Genomic DNA, 20610 nt, shown 5'->3' with positions numbered 1-20610 from the left:
TGTTTACCGTCCAGGTTAGGGACCGTCTACAACTTACATTTCCAGAGTGAACAATGTCAATGGTGACTTGACTGGTAATTTGAACCTCTGTAAAACGTAACTTGCAGACGCTCCCCAACTTCGACTAGCTATGAGATTGCCGGCTGAATGTGTTCTCATTATTGGCAGGTTTCATATTCACTTTCGGCTGGACACAAATCTTTGGCGAGTCCTCCGTGGCTGTACTGCTTTTGAAGAAATGCGTCTTTGCTATAGGCCGTAATTCCACCTTTGTTGTCTGCCGTGGAATGCAATAATTCCTTGTGAGATCTTTGTTGTCACTGGCAACCATGTCATTCAATGTGTATTTTACACACGAGGGACGTCACGATGATCACGTGACTGTCCAAAATGGCCAATACTGGACTTAATGCAAACATATTCAACAAAAGCACTATAAAGTCATAATCGCTCAATATAAATTGACATAAATTAACCCTTTCACAGAATAGCTGGTTAGTTTTTCATCAGTCTTGTATTCCTTTACTAACTTTGCTTTTTATCAATAAAAATCCCACAGCTATTACGAGGAAAGCTTTGCTTGTTACCATCTTGGGAGCAACTTCCATATTATGTGAGGATGTAAAATGAGAATCAGACAACTGAGACTCATGCATATGCTACAGAAGATGACTCTATTGTGGTCTGAATATGAAAAATAAGTATATAAAAGACCTCTGAAGTTTTCCAGGCCTTATCTACGTCTTTTCCCCCAAAGCCTGTCAAACTGTCACCCTGACATGTTTCTACTTTCCTACTAAATAATCCTGAAATTCCTTTATCTTCTTTATTACTGCCACATGGATATTGTTACGCTCTTCCAGCCAACCTTGTCATTAAATGACAGCGCTAATGATGCCATGCTGGCATTTATTGATTCATGTCCCCAGGTAACCATAAACCCTCTCCTCTTCTTGTTTTGTGACGCACATCTTCTGCAAAGTGAACAAGGGAGCATGCAGTGGCAATTGCGCACGAGTGATAAACTCATTCAAGCAGCTATCACGTAGAGATAGAAAACCAAACTAAACAAATAAAAAAATCTGCAAATAGGCTGTTGCTCAGGGGCATTGAAATAAAGTGCATTTTATGTCATAAACGTGCCACAGCAAGTCAGTATATTTGAAAGTATATCTCATTGCTATGCAATATTTTCAATTGGCCCGCTGAGGCGCATATACGGTGTTTGTATTCTAGTGTGTGGGCATAGAGGGGCAGGTGCAAAATTCTAAATGAGGTGGGACCTTCATAACATTTGCCTTGCTCAGATGCATAAGACTGTTGCATTATAGTCTCTAATGAAGTGCATCAGATGAGGGGAAAAAATCACTAAGAAACTCTTTTTATATTATATAATGAAAAACATTTTTGTTTACTGCTTTTAAAGTGTACAGATACTTTAGGTCAAAATCGTATAACGTAGATTCAACCGAGCAGTGAGAAAATTCTTTTCATTACCTTTTTAATGCTTGCTTTTTCAGACTGACTCACCGCCTCTTTCTCCGGTCCCGGTTTTCATACTAAATCCAAGACTAATTGGATGTACGCAATATTCTCTTTGTGATGTCTAATTATCTGAATATATTTTATTATGCCCTTGACACATATTTCACAAATGTTGAACCGTTTCTTCACAGTATGAAAAAGGCAATTTACAGGAGGCAAATTGGATGATGGCAAGCAGATTTGTAATGCCACGGGTTCAGCGCTGTAATGGATTTGGATGCCACCAGACTGTGAGATGAGTGTCATTAGCCTGTTGCCCCGGAGACACGCGGTTATGAAATAACTTCTCCAAGGCAAACGGTTACATTTTTATGTTATTCAGCTTGAGCGCTCGGCTCTGCTAGTTGGGAATATACGTATATCTTCAGACACATTTAGCAACTCAGCAGCTTTCAAGTACCTGCCATGAAAAGACGTATATAAAAAAACAATATATGCCATACATTTATTTGTTTTTGAGTGCCTGGTTATTGTTGTACACAGGACACACTGCCTGCATTGCAAGAAGGATCAGCACTTGCCCCCGTGGCTACGATTTCTCAATATGCCTGCAAGAGACGGACGAGCACAGACAACAAAAACAAGATTTTGACAGTAAGGAACAGTTACATCTCAACTCCTCCACACATATTTTGCTTAAAAGGATCGTGTGTAGGATTTAGTGCCATCTAAGGTGTGACCTAATAATTCCTTCATTTTAGAAACCTACTATTAATTAAAAAAAATATATATGCAAAATAAAGTTCTATCACATCAATGTACATTTTTATTTATATACCGTATATATAAAATCGCTACGGATATCCAAAGGAGAAGAACTTTACAAAGCTTGTAGCTCGTGTCTGAACCAATGTTGACTGCCGCTTACCTTCCTCAAATGGGGCCTGCAGGTGGTTTTGCTGAGTCCTGTGATTTGGGCCACTTTTCTATCTCTGCTTTGTTCTTGCTTCTCTCGCTAGCTGCTGTTGTTAGCCGCTCCAGTGAGTTTTTGCTAGCTACTCTTACTCTTGTTAGCATTTTGGTGGTATATGCTTGTGAATGTGGTTTCTTTGAGGGACTTCAAACGTGTTGCATTCTATTAGTTCACCACTAGATCTCACTAAACCCTACACTCTGTCCCTTTAATTTGATCTGTAAGGTAGTCCTTTTCAAATTGAGGAGGGGGTGGTGTTGATGCGGGGGTGGGAGTTATGCGAGCGCCGGATTTTTATTTTTTTTATTTTTTGCCATACTGGAATAAAGTGTAAATGCACATCCACTACAGTAGGTGGCAGCGGCACTCTCATTGTCAGAGACTGTGCAGAATCTGCAAAAGTGTACTTACACTCAATTTTATAGACAAATGTTACTAGCTTGAAGCTAGCTTGCTTTACTCCCCATCAGCAGCACATTAAAACAGAAAATGAGATGGTTTTGGAAGTCTACCAGTTGACATGTTCACACACCTGCGGAACAGAGCTGGCATGTACATACCCTCGGGCGCCAGATTGGCCGAGTGGATGATGGACATGACAGTCCCCACCAGGAATGATGAATTGGAGGTGCTGGAGCAGGTGAGGAAACTGACATCCTCATAAATGGCATTGAAAGAACAGGAAAATTATGAACCTAGAACAGAGTTTCATAACCTCGAGAGAGAGAGTGAAGACAACCACAAACAATATGTTGTAATGAAAATGGGAATTTGGGAGGAGGGCGTAACTGGAGAACACGGTGAGAACATGCAAACTCCACACATGAAGGCTGGATCATTCATGATACATCACAATGTTTAGGCAATCACCCAGGCATATGAATATATATATATTTTAAGAGGAGGCTTAAGACTTACTTTTTTAGTTTGGCATTTGATTGATCTTTTTTTTAATTATTATTATTATTATTTTTTTTATTTATATTTTTATTTTTTTTTATCCCCTTTTATTTATTTAACTATTTTAATCTATATTGTTTTGTAGCTTTGTTTTTATTTATTTATTTTATTCTTTCGTGTTTAACTGTTTTCTTTTAGTGTTTAAATGTTTTGGTAGTTATTAAATTTTTAGCTCCAGTGTTTTCTCATGGGGGAGCCTCCACAGTGAGAGGGATGGTTGGTCTTCATCCATCTCACTGTGGATGAACTCCTCCTGGGTGCCTTTCCTTACAGGGTACTTCTGTGCCCCGCCATGTTGTGGTTTTCATGTGTTTGTTGGGTTTTGGGTGTGTCTGTGGGTACGATCACGGGGATAGGGGGTTCTTTTTTTTTGTCCAGCACTTTGAGTTGCATTTTGAATGTATGAAAGGTGCTATATAAATAAAGTTGATTGATTGATTGATTGATTGATATATCCACATATGTCTTAACTTCTCGCTCATCTCTCAAATGGGGAGAACTGCTGTTAACTGCTGCACCCCACTCCATTAACTATTCAATTAGAAGACACACTCAATTTATCTTGCCCATAATTAAATCATTAACCTTATGTACAGTCACTGTACCTCCTCATGAGAGATGTTATTTAGGAGCGTCCACAGTGGTGTGATCGTTTTTATATTTTCAGAGGTTGAAGTGGGTGTGACTCGAGAAGTGCTTACAAATTTTGTTGATGATTGGTCATATTTTTCAGACATTTAGGGATGTTAAGCTTTTTTACATTCATTATTTGAGACAGTCCCTCGACGCGACTCAGATCGAAAAGCAACGTTTCTGTTCTGATGAGACAAATTTAACCTAAAATGGTGGTTTCAGCATGATGCTATGGGGATGTTATCCAGTGGAAGGATCTGGGAGACGACTCTGGATTAAGGAAAAGATGAATGGAGAAATTTCGAGAGACATCCAGGATCTCTCTCGTGATCTTGGGGTGAAAGTTCATCTTACAGCAGAACAAGATATCATAAGAGTGGCCCCAGGGTCACTCTGTGAATATCCTTGAGTGGCCCAGCTACAACCCACTTGAATCCGATTCAACAAGTCTGGAAAGATCTGAAAATGGCGGAGTGACCGTCCTCCTAATAGCCCATGTGCAGGTCTTTAGCTAGACCACTAACATTAATTAGCTTGAGATCTTTAATTAGACCACTAAAATAAAGTGAATAAATAAAAACAGATTAAAATGAATAAAAATATAATAAAAACTATCTAAAACTTTGCTTCCAGTACTTATTCCAATTCAAATCCTTAGAAATTTACTTAGATTTAACATTTGTCAAATTCTTCTAGACTTTTACTCAAGTAGGACTCTGCAAGGTGACTTTTAATTATTTTCTGTTATAATGTTTTATACTTTTACTCAATTATCGCTTTCAGACACTTATTACAAAATGACTGGTATACTATCACACAATCTTCTCATTATTATTATTACAAAATAAGTTTATTTACACTCATTCATTTGAAAATTGATGTTCTGTATTCAAAATCAACTATATATTAGAAATACATTTACATTACATTAGGGTACGGTCCCTTCACTTAAGTGCTGAGTCTCCACAGGGCTAATCTAAGTAAACTAATATAACGCGGCTCATTTTGGATGACTGACATGCATGATCCTCCTAATCTGAAACCAGCAACAAAGCAAGAAGATAATATACATAATAGACTGCTTTGAAATATACACAAATCAATGTCTTCTGTAGCAGTATGAAATAATCTTAATTACAGTACCAGTTAAGAGGGTGAGTGACAAACATGCAATATGAGCTACTTCGCTGATGGAATATCATGGTACAGTATTACGTCGTTCCTAATTCTAGAGAGAGGACAGCTATCGGGCCGGTAGGAGATATTTGTGGGATTTATGCATGTGAGCCAGTCAGAGGAAATAGTCTACTGTGATGTGACTAGGGAGTGATGAGAGAAGCAACCATGCCCAACAGGATATGCTATAAAGGAAGAAGAGGAAGTAGATGGTGCAAAATAACAGTCTCAGCAAGACAGGATGTGAATTATCTTGGTAAGAGTACACTAGCAAGTTGTATGAGATACTTTTTGTTGGAGATCCGTGCATTAGTGGGTGACAATTTCCAGTTTTTGCGTGTTTCTCTTCCTCACATCTTTCCAGTCTTGTACCTCCTAATCCTAATATTTTGATGTGTCCAACCATCATCACATTTTTCCTCTCATAATGTTAGTCTTGCTATTCATTTAGTTTGGAAATGTATAGTCCACACACACAGACACAAATCAAGGCTGCTCTCTTCCAGCTATCCATCCATTTTCTTGATAGCTTTTTCCTCACAAGGGTCGCGGGGGGTGCTGGAGCCTATCTCAGCTGGCTTTCCCACATTTCTCATACCAAGACTTGTTCGTAAATAATTTATTGGACTCTTTTCATTAGGGGTGTGAATTGCCTAGTACCTGACGATTCGATTCGTATCACGATTCACAGGTCACGATTCGATTCGATACCGATTAATCCCGATACGAATTTATAAGTCGATTGTTGCGATTTTTTTTCATTCAAATTTAGAAAATACTAATCAGTAAGCTTGTAGAGTGTAAGATTTATATGAAAATGTATTATTTATTTATCTGAAATTTCAGTCTTATAGAGGTTGTAATCTGTTTCATGTTTGAACAGCATTAAAATAAAATATTAAGGCTTAATGTTCCGTTCATATAACATTCTTCCATGCTCAAGGTGTGAATCCTAACCCGAAGTCAGACGTTTTGTTGAATATTTTTCCATTAAAAATGGAAGTTTAAAAATCGATTCACACACACACACACACACACAAAAAAAGGCAATGATGATAAGACGTCGAATCGGTAAGACTACCGAATGAACAATTCTGAGCATTTAATAAATAAAAAAAAAAAAAAAAAAAAAAAAAAAAAAAATATTTTTTTTATTGAATCAATTCGAGAATCGCGCGATGTAGTATCGCGATATATCGCCGAATCGATTTTTTTTTTAAACACCCCTACTTTTCATGTAGTTGACTGATGCACGGGATAAGGATAAATAAAAGCCATTGTTTCTGTTAATTGTGCATAATTACTTCTCAGTGGGCTTTCTAACCTGCTTTCGCACTTTCTTTGTACGCATGCAGCGAAGCAGGTGGCTGGCACAGTCACAATACGTGGTAGTGGGAGGTAAATCGGCATGCTGCATCAATGTGCCTGCAGTGTTCCCCCAATGAGCCATAATTCCTCACTAATAAGATGAGGGCCATAGTGTGTTCTGTTTGCACACCATGCTGACTCCATTTAGCTGATACAATAACAGCAATTTAGAGACTGGCTTCATGAGTGTTTGTGCTTGTTTTGTAAAGTTATGTAAAGTTTTTGATTGCTTTATTGTTTATTCATAATGTTTAACTGTTTCATTTCTTAGGCTTTTTTTTGTGTAAAGCCCAAATGGTAAGTCCTAGACTACAGACTGCTTATTAAGACTATGGCTTCCAGTTTAACAGGGGAAAATAATAATAATAATAATAATAATTATAATAATACACAAACAAATGTATTAGACAAACTTTGCATTGAATGTTAATTAATTAAAAATAAATACAAGTGAAAAGAAAATTAGATATACAAATAATTAAAAAATTAAATATAAAAAATAAATATTGATTGAAATAAAAACAACAGTACATCTATGAATAAACAAACAAACAAACAAACACACAAATAAAAGTAAAAATAAAAAAAAAAATAAAAAAACAAGATTAAAAAAAAAAATAAATAAATATGGAGAGCTGGAGCATATGCCAGTTGACTTTGGGGTGCAAGGCATGATTGACCCCAACAGTCGCAGGACTGACAGGTACATTACATCCAAGTCACAGAGAAAATAAAGAGATTATTAATCGATAAATGAAGGTAGACATCGCAAAGTTGCACCATCGCACGTCACCAACTCATCCTGACAAACTATTTGTCACAGATCCAATGCTCATACATGCTGTCTCTCGTCCTTCATCACCAGCCCAGCTTGCTGTTTCTATGTTGCATGCTGTTTAGAGAGTCATGTGTACTTGTGTGTTTGCAAGCGAATTAGTTGCTCCATCTCCATGTGGTGCACTAAACGGGTCAGTGCGTCCCTGGGTGATCTGGTGTCCTGTTTACTGACCCGAGGCTGCATGTCTGTGCGAGACAGCGGGTGGTGCAGAGGCCTCAAACGAGGGCTTGGCTTCAGGCATAAATATGGAGTCTTCCTTGGGCTGGTCAAATCTGGGAGTGTTAAATCCAGGCCCTGTTTTGAAATTGGAGTCGTGTATTCTATTTGCAGCTAAATAAAACAGGCACAATCAAGTTCCTTTGTCAGTGTGTAGAACTAAGAAGTGAAGACATGAAGTTGTAGTATCCCCACATACTTATGAGGATCAAAAGGAAGCCGAGTGATTTAAAGTAACTGAAAGGCAAAGCAAACATGTCTGTGTGACTTCACTGTGTAATGTTTGGGTCCCGATCGATGCTTACCTTTTGACCCACCAACTTTCCCTCCTTGTTCCCATCCTTTGTTTGCCCTGGCCTCCCCTGCATGCAGGATGCTTTTGAAGTACTGGCAGAGAACTACGAGTTCAGTGAGATCAAGAGTTCCTGTCTTGTCTTCAGGAGAGCTGCTTCTGTCTTGAAGAGTCTCCCGTGGACCGTGCAGTGTGTAGGAGCCACCGAGGGCCTGCCCTGCCTGGGGGACCACACCAAGGCAGTCATGGAGGTATCATATTTCATTACTCTTATTTTCCCCGTCCAGTGGTGACCGCCAAATTCCTTCATGTACCTATATAAATAAAGATGACTTGACTTGACTTGACTTAAGCTCAGTGTATGAAATATAAGGTCTATGTAGTGCAGTACTTCTCAATTATTTTCACTTATACCCCCCTAGGAAGAAGAAAATAATTTGCGCGCCCCAATCTTATTAACATATAAGAAAACAACACAAATAAAAATAGTTAAACTTAGAACAAAGAATCACTTCATTAACATTACTTTTTAGTCTCTCTTCACCTTTCTTTTAACCCTTGTTAAATAAATATCATTGCATGGTAACACAAGTTGGCTTTCATTTTCAAGATGCTTTTTATGTGAGTTATAGCATAATTTTAGTGGAGCAACGAAATGTTTTTTTTGTTTTTTTTTTTTGGCTTAAATCATTCAGTTGATGATGCAAGCATGAAATTTGTTATACATAAACTCTGGAAGTCACTAGTTCATGGGAAAAAAAAGTGCTAGCCAATGAAATATTTCATTACTGCTGCTTCTGTTTTTTTGTTTTGCTCATAGTGGTAAGGACAAAGTAGGTGAGTATTTATTATGATAAAGTTATAATTCTCATATCTGTTTTTAGGGATTCCTTTGAGCAACTGCTGCAAATAGTGATAATAAATGATGAAAGATTAAATACAGTTTCTCTATAAAATAATTGTATCCAAAATTTATATATATATATATATATATATATATATATGAAAGATTTATAAGTTTCAAATTAAATCTAATCTTTCAAAAAGACATCAGTTTCCAGGGAGGCACTGAAACTAAACTCGCCACATGCACATTTATGCATTTTTTTTTTTGGGGGGGGGGGGGGGGGGGAGTCTTACAGGGTCACTTGGCCATCATTGACTTCTCTTGTTTGACAAGTAAATGTCAGGTTGTCACGCAAACTATTGCAACTGTGCTCTTGAAGAGAGGCCTTGTCTGACAATGCAAGGTTAGTTGACACATTAAACTTACAGCATAAAGTACGTCTCTTGGTGCATGTTTCAAAATCTGTCAAATGTGTCAGCTTTGAGGTAGAATCTCTGAAAAAAAACAAAAAACAATATGAATGTCCCACAATAGACTAAATTAGACTGACAATGAATGACCTCTTGTTCTTGTTGTCTTTGCAGCATTCAGGTGCTCAACTACCGCTACGGTTTTCTTTTCTCTTTGAGTAGACGGATCATAGATCAAAGCAAGAAAATGACATGACACATAAAACAAAGCGAAAGCAGACAGAGTAAAACAAAATGCTTGATATGGTTGCGAACATTGGAGCGACACTCAGATAGCAGTGACTGAAGATACAAAGTTACTGATGCGAAGGTCTGGCAGCAATGAGGCAGAATTTGTGATGAGTCTGTGGGTGTGCAGTTTGTGCGATTGTGTATGTACGTGAAAGGCAAAGATGGTGAACGTGATGGCAGGCAGGTGGACGCATGCTGCTCTCTGTTGTACTCGAGTTTTTTGTCTAGATGTTAGATTCGCTGACTAATTAATTTGTAAGGCCATCACTTAAAGAAATGTATTATGTAACAGAAATACAATCTTAAATTTCAAGCTTTAGTGCATTCGAAAGAGATTATGACTTGACCCATTACGTTAATGAAGAACAATATACTGTGGCCAGTTCATTAGTTGCGCTCTATTGAGGCAGACAATTAAAGTGGGGACATACTGAGGTTTCAAAGCAAACGATAACTTTATTGCTTCTCTAACTCTAACCAACTATCCATAACATTTCAATGAAATCGATGCAGCAGTTTTTGCATTCTGTTTAGATGACCATGCCTGCTGTTGCCTTTCCAGATCCCAATGGAGCACTCCCAGATTGATATTGTGGAAAACTCCTCTGAGTGATTCACATAATCAGCCTGGCACACGAGCACCTAGACAATAATTCAATAATTCAATTCAAACAATAATTCAAGATTATTTATTTACTTCTCACTGCATAACCGCTTTCGCAAAAAAAGTAACAACTCTCTGTTGACCAGTTAATGGATTATGTTGTGTCTAGTGCCACCAGTACTGTGCTACAATACAGATTTGTTATTTTGATAGCCTTTGCAATCGTTTGACAATATAACTGCAAATAATTAAGTAAGGAATTGTTTTTGCTCTGCCAAGACAGATTAGAAAAGCAAGTACAGTAAGAATGATTAGATGATAGGCAAAACAACTCAAGTGAAAAAAAAAGCAACTATATGATGAACGTTTAATTTTGAAATCATAAATGGTTAAAAGAAGATGATACATGACATGATCACTGATGTCTTTCAGGAGATCCTCCAATATGGCCGTTCATTTGAAGTTGAGAGGACACTCTCAAGTGAGCGGTATCAGACCTTAAAGGTCAGTAGATGGGAAAAAAAAAAAAAAGTACAGGTACTGCATATCTTCATCAACACTACAGCCTCCCTTTGCTTTCTCAATCGAAGTGCTTTAACAAAAAGCTTTGGAACTGATTTGCATTTTGCCTTCTGTAAAGGCCATCCATATCGCATTTCAAAACTCCGACAGCTAACCTCTTCTTAGAGCTGTCACGTCAGAGCTTCTTAATAAAGCCCGTTCCTCATTTCCTGACAGCTGTTCACAAGTGTGTTTGGGGTTGGACCGAAGACGGCAGAGAAATGGTACCGCAGGGGGCTGCGCTCATTTAGTGACATTCTGGCAGAGCCCAGCATTCAGCTCAACCGGATGCAGCAAAGTGGTACGGCAACATTTCATCATCTCTACTTTTCAATTCCACTGATCATCCACCTGGAGTTTGGAGAGAAAGTGTCACAGACCAAATTGTTACACTCATCCTGGGGTCTGCATGCCAGTTGTGACTTTTTTTTTTTTTTGAACCATTATTTTTGTGTGTGCGTGTATGTGTATTTCCTACTATTCATTCAAAGAGATATGACAACAACAACAGGGAATCTACAGTTAAAACTGAATGTTGAAGAGACGATATTTCTAATGAAATCCAGCGGTGACCATAAAATGGAGTCCCTCCTGTGAAATTTCAAATCACATAATCGTTTAGAAATCAGTAGGAGAGGAGCTTGGGCACATGTGGAATACATTGTTATTTGTAATATTTGTTTGAATGGCAAATGTGAAGCAGTTTCCACAAAATTAAACAGTTACATGCAGAGTAAATTTCTTGATTGATATAGATAACAACAATTTAAGGTCCTATCTCGATTATCTTCCTACTAGTGCTACAATGGATAACTGCACATACTGTCCCGGTGACTGATGAGTATTTAACAGTGTTGTTCCGATACCGATACTGGTATCGGCAGAGGCGCCGATACTCCATTAAAACAGTGGTATCGGTATCGGTGACTACTCACTAGTATGCCGATACCATTAATTCCAAAGCTAATATAGGGTTTTGGATGCAGCATCTTGTGTCTTGCTAGTGCACAAAATTCACTGATATGTAACATGCAAACTGCATGCCGATCTAAGATATCATATTGGCCCTTGAATACTCTGAACCAATGGTGGGACAGCTTTTTTTATGTTGAGGAAAAAAAAACTTTAAGTATCGGTATGGTATCGGTATCGGCCGATACTGCAAAGCTGGGTATCGGAATCGGTATCGGGGGCCAAAAAACGGTATCGGAACAGCACTAGTATTTAATACAAGAAACATTAAAAATATAAATGATTAAAAATAATAACATTAAAAAATAAAAACATTACAGAAGATTCTTTTCACTATAGGGCACTATCTGCTGGATTGGTTTGATCGGCCCATTTGGACCAGTATAAAAAATATTGATAATCAAGCTAAGAAAACGAACAACAACAACTTACCTGGGTTAAAAAACAAAATAGTATACATTTGCTGGCTTGGCAGAGGCAACAATCTAATTCAAAATTATGTATTTTTTTGATAAATTGACGGTTTGAAAGTGTTGAATTTTGAGCAGTGATGCAACAGGTGATTCACAGATTCAATTTAGGTATAGAGTCGGGATAAAAAAACTGGGCGATAAAAAACTGTGCAATATCAATACCTCATGATGTAACACATTTTTAACCTTGCTTGCCCTGCCTCAGCAGCCATTTTTCGTACTTGTCTTGGCCAATTAAATCTCCAGTTCCAGAGCTTAATCCCACTTTTCCACATTGTAGGCAGTGAAAACCTTTTTTCTTAAGCACATTTTGATTCTTTTGCATCATTTCTGTCGCTCTTCTGCTGCTCACAATGCAACTGGATGCCTGAACTGGAATCCTGCAGGCGGTAGTAATTCAAAACATTAGATTACACACGTCCCAATTTACTGCACTGACAGACATCTACATCAAACTGGTCACAATCCATCATTCACGACAATGAAGTGACCGCTCTGCGCAGACAAATAAATGGCATTGTTGACAGAAAAAGACGTCTGAACTCCATCATAACACGTTGTACATGTGTAAGAATGGCTCATATGACCAGACATGTTAGAATGGCTTGTTTATGTTCTTCCAAAATAAATAGCGTGACGGTGAATGTTTTCCCCATGCAGCAATGTGACAAAATCTAAACAAATGTTTGCGATAGTTGAAACCAAAATGACATCAGTTCATCATTTACTGACGCTCTCCGCCTTCCAGCACAACACATATCACATTGTATCTCCCTTTTAATTCACCCTGACTCTCCACTTCCCCAAAGCAACTGGCTGTGATTGATGGCTGGCTCACACGCTAATAACCACATGGTCTTTTCCCTGCAGGTTTTCTGCATTATGGAGACATCTCAAGGGTTGTCACTAAAGCGGAGGCTCAAGCCCTGGGGAACATTATTGACGAAGCTGTCCGTTTGATCACATCGGACGTCGTAATAGCACTGACAGGTGGCTTCCGCAGGTAGGAGACTTGTCTCGTCCTCTCTGTGTTGATGTGCTAGTTGACACAGAGCGACTCTTCTTGTTTTGTGCTATTGTTCTGCTGTTATTAGTCATGCTCACGGGAACGTAAAATGTCCTTCAGGAGCTTGCTTCAGTTTGAAAGAGCAACTTCTTGTTACTAAGTACCGTATTTTCACGACTATAAGGCGCACCTAAAAGACTTCAATTTTTTCAAAAGCTGACAATGCGCCTTATAATCCAGTGCGCCTTATATATGGATCAATATTGAGCCGCAACAGGTGTCGCTGTCAAGACGCTACCGGTGACCCTGCATGATCGGTGACGCGCATGCACAGAAGATCCTGCCATCTTACTTTACCTCAGAGAAATTAATAAAATAGCTGTTTATTCATTTTGGGAGAGAATGGAGTTGTCAGAAAGTTGGTTTGTAATCTATTCATAAAGTTTGACTGACCTATCTGACTGTTTTGTTGACATTCCCTTTAGCGCAGCACCATCTAATGGATGCATAACGTAACCCCAGCCTCTACTGTTGCGCCTTATATATAGAAAAAGTTTTAAAATATGTCATTCATTGAAGGTGCGCCTTATAATGCGGTGCACCTTATATATGGAAAAAGTTTTAAAATATGTCATTCGTTGAAGGTGCGCCTTAGAGTGCGGAAAATACGGTACTTACATATATGTGTATGTGTGAGTCATATTAATAGAGTACAATGAAATATCAAAAGTTTAGCATTATCAGTGTTCTGCAACATTCTTTGTTGAGGCTGGATACAAGATGGCCACATTGGCTGAAGTAATACTAGATTCTCAGCATGAGTAGATTTTTCCCAATATCCAATTCAAAATCTCCAGAATATTGGGGTCATATTGGTCTTTGACAGTTCTTCTGTTCCTGGCCATCTTAAATTTCTTCTAAGTGCTCTTACTCACTGAGTGCATCCATTTGCACCTTTTTTTTTTCCTCATTTGAGTTGCTTGCCTCTTTACAGGATATCTAACGCATTTTGCCAGAATAAGTTCGTAGCATTCCAGTCTGTGTTGTAAAAATCCAGATATACTCAGAGGTGCGTGGGTGTTGAATAATTCAGAAGTAACAGTATAGTGGCAGTAAGGAAAGGCACTGAAGTCAACAGGGGTGACTGAGCGCTCACTTTGTTGTTGGTCTTTCATTATACTTGGTTGACCAACATGCATTACCTGCAAGTAATGTTCAACTCTTTTCTTCTTTGTATTAGTTGAATTTCTCCCATATTTCCTTCAGTTACATTCAAGCTCACCACAACTGACATGGGTTCAACTTGAATTCAAGAGCTGCTAACCCCATATTACAAAACCAACAACAGAAATATTGGCGGATTGGAGTAAAATGATCAAAATTACAAAATCCAGTTAAAAGGCGAGCTGTTGTGTTCTGGACTAATTGGTAAATCCAATCCACAATGCACTGCAGTAATCTAAACAAGTAGTGATAAAAGCATGAATTACAGTAAATTTGTTAGCATAACAATGGAATGAGATCGACCCAAGCAGTAAAAGAGTGAAAAAAGTAAAGGGCCAAGAATCGACCCTAGGGGTACTCCACAAGTGATTTATTTGGTTAAGTATGATTTGAATTTGACCTCTAATTCCCACAGAACTCTGACATTTTCCCATCTACTTGTGGATGTTTTCAACCTAGAAATTAACGCCGCAAGGTACATTTGCACATTTTTAAAGGGAATTGCAAGAAGATGTAAAGTTGGCACCTATGGATGGGCATTTGGACGCCGTAATACCTTCCACTGCCAATCACACATTCAGAGGGTTCAATGTACCCTGTCTGCATATTTTTGGATTGTGGGAAGAGACTTAGAGAAAATCCATATAAGCAACCTCAGAACTGTGACGCAAACCCACTCGGCCACTTTACATCATAGTTTTATGACAGTAGCTAACATTGGCCATCTAAAGTGACAGGCTAAATCAAATAGTTTGTTGCTGTAATGGTTGGAAATGTTCAAGTTCTCTTGACTTGAGAGAGACATTAATGGTGGTATCCTCTTTATACTACATAGTAACTCTTAACTTCAAAGGGCTGAGTGACAGCTGGAATGATGTCTGATTATGTAAATAACTGCTCCTCGAGGGAAAATGTGGTAAAAGAGATGAGGGGGAAAAAAAAAGACTGGAGCATCAGGGATAGTTAACATCAAGATGATGGGGAGCAACAGTACACGATTTATGGAAGAGGAGTCTGCTGAAAAGCATAACAGGCCCTATGAGAGAGCTTTTATGACTTCAAACTCAGCAAGATGGAGCACACTTAAAATCCTTCTCGTATTTGGTGTGGTCCTGGAGAGTCTTCCTTGAAATCTAATTGGAACCATGCAGAGCTTTATAGCAGAATGACTTGCACAATTTCAGTCAGTAAGTGATTAATATACCTTAAGCCTAGAGAAACACATCACTATCTTTTATTTGAAATAGCAGATGATAGTGTATAAAACACCAAAATAGTTTATGTGCTCATTGATTGCCAGCATCACCCACTAATTCTCTTCATTGTGTCATTCTTGAAAAAGCATCCTTCTAAAATTTCGACAGATTTAATTACCCATAATTTCCAGCATGGTTCCAAGTCTCTTATTAGCCTAATTACTTACAACCAATAGCCATTATTAAACCTCTTTAAATAGATGCACCCAGATAACGTACACTAAAGTGCGACTCAATTCCCCAAATTTGCAAGAGGTAACTGACACACTGCAGTAAGTCAAGCTGTCAACCACTTCAGAGCAAAGTAACACGATGAGGATTTGTTGACGCGGCTGACATTAGCATCATTGAAAGGACAGCTGTGCAAGGAGGGTGACGAGACTTAAAGAAATGTTGTTGGGGGGGATTAAAAATAGATTAGGCTACAAAACACATCTTCTGCCTGAAATGTATGTGAAATTTTCAGATGATACGAGCAGTTGGGGATCCGATTCAAAATCACGGTTGTCAAGACTGTCACACATTGAACAGCTCCGAAATCCTCAAAAAGCAGCAGATTCTCATTGCAAAATCTCATCGCGAGTCACTACATTAGGGCTGCATGCACAATTTAACTCTTTTACCGCCAAAAACGTTTAATGACGTACGCTAAAATCCAGTTAAATGCCGCCAAAAACGTTAATTGACGTTAACTACGTTTTTTTTCTCTCAACGGGCAGTGCAACTTCTTGTGCGGCGCTGGTTTGTGAATATGGTTTGTAAAATCCTAAAACACCTCCTAACTATGGCCAGCAGATGGCAGCATTGTATCTCTTTTCAATGAGCTCTTGTGTATCAGATTACATGAAAACGTGACGGTTCTTAGGATGTAGAACATTTTCAATGATGACGTGAATAATCACAGCATTTGTCACATTAAATCTAATTCACAGAGCATCACTAAACAAAACAATGTTAGTGTCAAACTCACTGTTGTGCAGAAAATGTATCTTTGCAAAAAGCTTGTTTTCTCCTTATTTTCTCTTGATGGCACTCAAATGACCTACCTATTTTCAAATGGTGACTACCAAAGAACGGAATAACATGTAAACATACTTTTTTTTTCTAATAAAAGAATGGAATCTAATCTTTCATATGGTATCCACCATGTTTACGTAGTCATAGTGCACAATATTCTGTTTGCCTTGAAAAATGAGTGAAAATGCTCGAAATCGAGACTGGCACTGTCGGGGTTGTTTTATTTTGATAACGTTTGGCAGTCAAAGAGTTTTAATAAAAATGGAGAGCAGCTGCCTTACATTGTAAAATTAGTGCTTGGTTTTGATTGACACTGTCAAAGATTTATTAATTTAACAATATTCGGTTCTATTTTCGTAGACTGGTGCATGTGCTTTTGGCGTAAAACAACCAATCAGCGGCTCACTTGTTATCTGAAGCTGAGCTGTGATTGGTTGTTACCTGAACCCTGATCAACTGTGATGTCAGTTTCAGTCGACAGCAGGTGACAAAATGGCCGCCCTTGAGATGGATAAAAATGGGTGGATTTTGCTGCTTAGCTCGTATTCCACAAATGCATTTTTTAAAAATCTGAATGGCGTGTTTTAACAGATATTATTCTAAAGAGCATTTTTGGGTTGACTTTTTTTTTTTTTTTTCTCATTCATGCTAAATCTTCTTCAGTATCACTTCCCATGTCTTCCAGTGAGGCCAAACTGAAAGTGAAGCGACACATTTCTTTTCTGTGGCCAGCTACTTTCATCTGTGACTAAACTTTTCTTTCCTCACATTCTTTGACATTTCCAGAAGCAACACTTCCCACATCTGTATTATTCATACATGTCACCCTGTCATCCACACAAATTTGTAAATAACCTTTAATATTTCATGCGCTTTGTGCTGAAATACTTAATAATTTATCATTTTTCCTCACGCAATATAAGTGTAGACCAGCTGAATTTACACTGTTTCTGCTTTGTGTGTGCGGTGACACAGCTGACTGTAAGTGGATTCCTTATAGAGATTGGAAAGAAAAGGATGAAAAACACCCTCTTAGCTTGAGAGAATGGGACATGGGTGCTATCATCCATTTTTCCTGCTGACCAAAGCTGTATTAGTGGAAGTAGCTGAACAGCCCTGCTACATACTAATGGTGCACAGCTTCTATCCAGAGAGCTGAGAAGTGTGGTGTATATGTTGATGTGTCCTACTTCACCACCCATTCCTATGCCGTGCACTCACCCACACCCTGATTAGAGGTAGTGGATGTCCAAGAGAGGTATGAAAGTATACTGATGGTCTCTCCGTGTTTGTGATTTTGTGATTCATGGCACACATTTATGCAGTGGACTCAAGTTAGATTTGCCAGTGTTGGTGAGCTTTTCCATGTTTTTAACACCCTTCACGAACCGGAAATGTCATGGAAGCTCAGCTTTGCCAATTAACTAATTTACTCCCAATAACGTATACATACGTTTTTTTTATGTTCTAAGTGTCCCAAAGACATATTTATACATTTTTTGTTTTTTGTTTTTTTATGCTAGAACATACAGAAGGCTTTGATGCAGCCTCTCAACTGCAAAGAACGGTTGCAGAAATGGTAGTTATTACACAAACGGCCAGCAGGTGGCAGCAGAGCAAAGGAGATCAACCAGGGCCATGTAGAAAAAAAGCTCAATTACGTACAATTTTAAATAGATTTGTGACAACTGATGAAACTTAGCTTTCTTCTAATGCTAATTGCTGCAAAACGGAAACAGATAGAAACATACTTTTTTTTCCTGATGAAAGAAGACACTCTAATCATTCTTTTGATGGGTTCCATGCTTTTATAGCAATAGAACACAATAGTCTGTGGGCCTTGCAAAATCAGTCAAAATCCAGTAAAACAACCGGGAGCGAACGGAACTGCTTCTGTGAAAATGGCTGGGAGTGAATGAGTTAAGAGTGCTGCAAGGTTTACGGGGAAGTTGCCTATTCAGCAAATGGGACTCTGCGATGGAAATAAACATGTCCTACAAGTCAACTATTTTCACATGTAACACCACACACAAACCGAAAAGTAAGTGAGACACATCTGCTGTAATGGAAGGAGAATAAATTAAAGTGAGAGGGCAAATGAAACGAATGTGACAAAAGCAACATCTGCTGAGTGTGCTTGAGAGCAAAGCACTCACAGGGGTGCATGCGCCCTGCCACTAACCCTGAGCATTAACATTCACGTGCCTTGGTCGAGCACTAATGGCGCTTTTCAAAGCCATAGTTGCTCCTTGAATTAGCTGTGGCGAACTCTGGGCTCTTCCGTAAAGCCATTCGTGGCCCGCCTTCGCTGTTTTGATGTCGCTCTCTCATGTTTCCATTCGTTACAAGCAGCAAAGGGAAATCGAACGCTGAGCCTCGCAGCAATTCATCTTCCTGGAGCCATATTATCCCTGACATTCATTGTCGTCTCACTTTGCTCTTCGCTGTGACACTCGTGCTTATGTGTACAAAAGGGTGTATGTGTGTGTGAAAGTGAGTGCATAATGATCAGTTGGAAATGGCGCCTGGCCTATTTGGCAGAGAGTAGAGGACAGAGCTGAAGCGGAGGCCAACTTTGATAAATCAGGAAACTTCTGTCATTCGCTCGTGGCCTTTGTTTGCTGTTTGTGTCAGCACTGTTCTCACTGATGACAAACTACACACAGACGCGGCTGTTTTAGTGGCTCCCTATAATCACACGAACACAGTGTTTCTTTTCATCATCGAAAATGAGAGCTTCGATAATGAGCCCAGAGCAAGCCAATGGCAAGGAAACACCTTTTCCTTTTTCTCTCTTTTCAAATAAAATAGTGTATAGTTGAAATCAACTGGCAGACAACAGGTTAATTTGATCCAGTTGGATAGTCGTAAAAAATGAAAACAAAGACTGTGATTTCATAAGAACAAACACTTTTTAGGACCCAAAATAAATGCATCCACTTTTCGAATTGGCCATTTAGTAGGGCCAACCCACATGAAAACATTTTTTTAAAAGTGTTTTTTCTTCTTCTTTTTCATAGTTTCAGTATTGAATCCAAACAGAACCTAAATCTGTACCTGTAGTGGCCAAATCCCAAAAGGGTTTTGGAACATCTGCATGTGGAACAGCCAATATGCTAATTTCATCGAGTATGTCACAGTCCACTTCCGCCCTCTGTTACTAGAGTTGAGGTGGTAACAAAGCTTGCGATTGATTGGTTTGTGCTAATGCTCAATAAACTAAAGATTTGACAGGGTTTTCATTCCTCTATCCATTTTCTATATTGCTTATCCACCTTCGTGTTGCGGTCTTTGAGGGCATGTTGGTGACTTCTGGTATAGACAAATAAGCATTCACTCTAACATTCACAGCTAAGGATAATTTAGTCTTCAATGAACCTACAAAACGTATTTATGAATACGTATTTATGAATATGTAGTATGCAGATGAGAACAAGCAAACCATCGGGCCCAAATTTCTATGGAAAAGGATTAGGGTCAGTGAAGAGAGAGAGAAAAAAAAATTTGGCAGAATTCTCACTTTATTTTTAGTGAGAATTCAGAATTCTGAGATTAAAGTCAGAATTTGCACTTTAAAGTCAGAATTCTGAGAATAAAGACAATAAAGTCAGAATCTTGCCAACCTTTTTTTTTTTTTTTATTATTTATTTATTCATTTATTTATTTATTTTTTAAATAACTTCTCTTTACTAGCCTTAATCCTTTTCCATAGATTTGAACCCTAAACCTCAGAATTGGGAGGTGGACACGCTTACCACTCATCCACCTTGTCATTCTTAACTCCAGTTAACCCAAGATTTTTCATAAGATTAACAGAAAATGGATGGAGAGATTATGGTGGTATAACGGTGGCTGGCTATTATTTTGGTGTAAAGTAGTTCAATTTACATGACTTCCAGTCACCAGTTTCTTGTACAGTATTAATACAGTAGAAACTTTATCATCAGTGCCCAATTCTTTGTTTATTCATCTTCTTTGTCATGTTCCTCATCTCTGAAACTCTCTTTG

At 38.4% G+C, this 20610-nt stretch overlaps 2 protein-coding genes across 4 annotated transcripts in view; one reads left to right on the top strand and one right to left on the bottom strand.

Moving 5' to 3' along the window:
* The window catches only part of blnk (B cell linker), a 29083-nt gene extending 27052 nt beyond the window's left edge, over nucleotides 1–2031 (bottom strand). The window contains exon 1 of the mRNA XM_077494996.1: nucleotides 1989–2031. The gene's annotated coding sequence lies outside the window, so the exon portion shown is untranslated. The remainder of the gene's footprint in view (nucleotides 1–1988) is intronic.
* dntt (deoxynucleotidyltransferase, terminal) overlaps nucleotides 1–20610 on the top strand; it is a 64852-nt gene that overhangs the window by 3651 nt on the left and 40591 nt on the right. For all 3 annotated transcript variants that reach the window (XM_077494994.1, XM_077494995.1, XM_077494993.1), the window contains exons 3-7: nucleotides 2029–2139; nucleotides 8022–8192; nucleotides 10526–10597; nucleotides 10832–10955; nucleotides 12970–13102. In XM_077494994.1, coding sequence (XP_077351120.1) covers nucleotides 2029–2139; nucleotides 8022–8192; nucleotides 10526–10597; nucleotides 10832–10955; nucleotides 12970–13102 — 611 coding nt within the window. The remainder of the gene's footprint in view (nucleotides 1–2028; nucleotides 2140–8021; nucleotides 8193–10525; nucleotides 10598–10831; nucleotides 10956–12969; nucleotides 13103–20610) is intronic.

This window comes from Festucalex cinctus, chromosome 14, assembly GCF_051991245.1.
Source record: "Festucalex cinctus isolate MCC-2025b chromosome 14, RoL_Fcin_1.0, whole genome shotgun sequence".
Lineage (NCBI taxonomy): Eukaryota > Metazoa > Chordata > Actinopteri > Syngnathiformes > Syngnathidae > Festucalex > Festucalex cinctus.
Note: the sequence above shows the minus strand (reverse complement) of the source record. Positions and strands in the feature narration are given on the sequence as shown.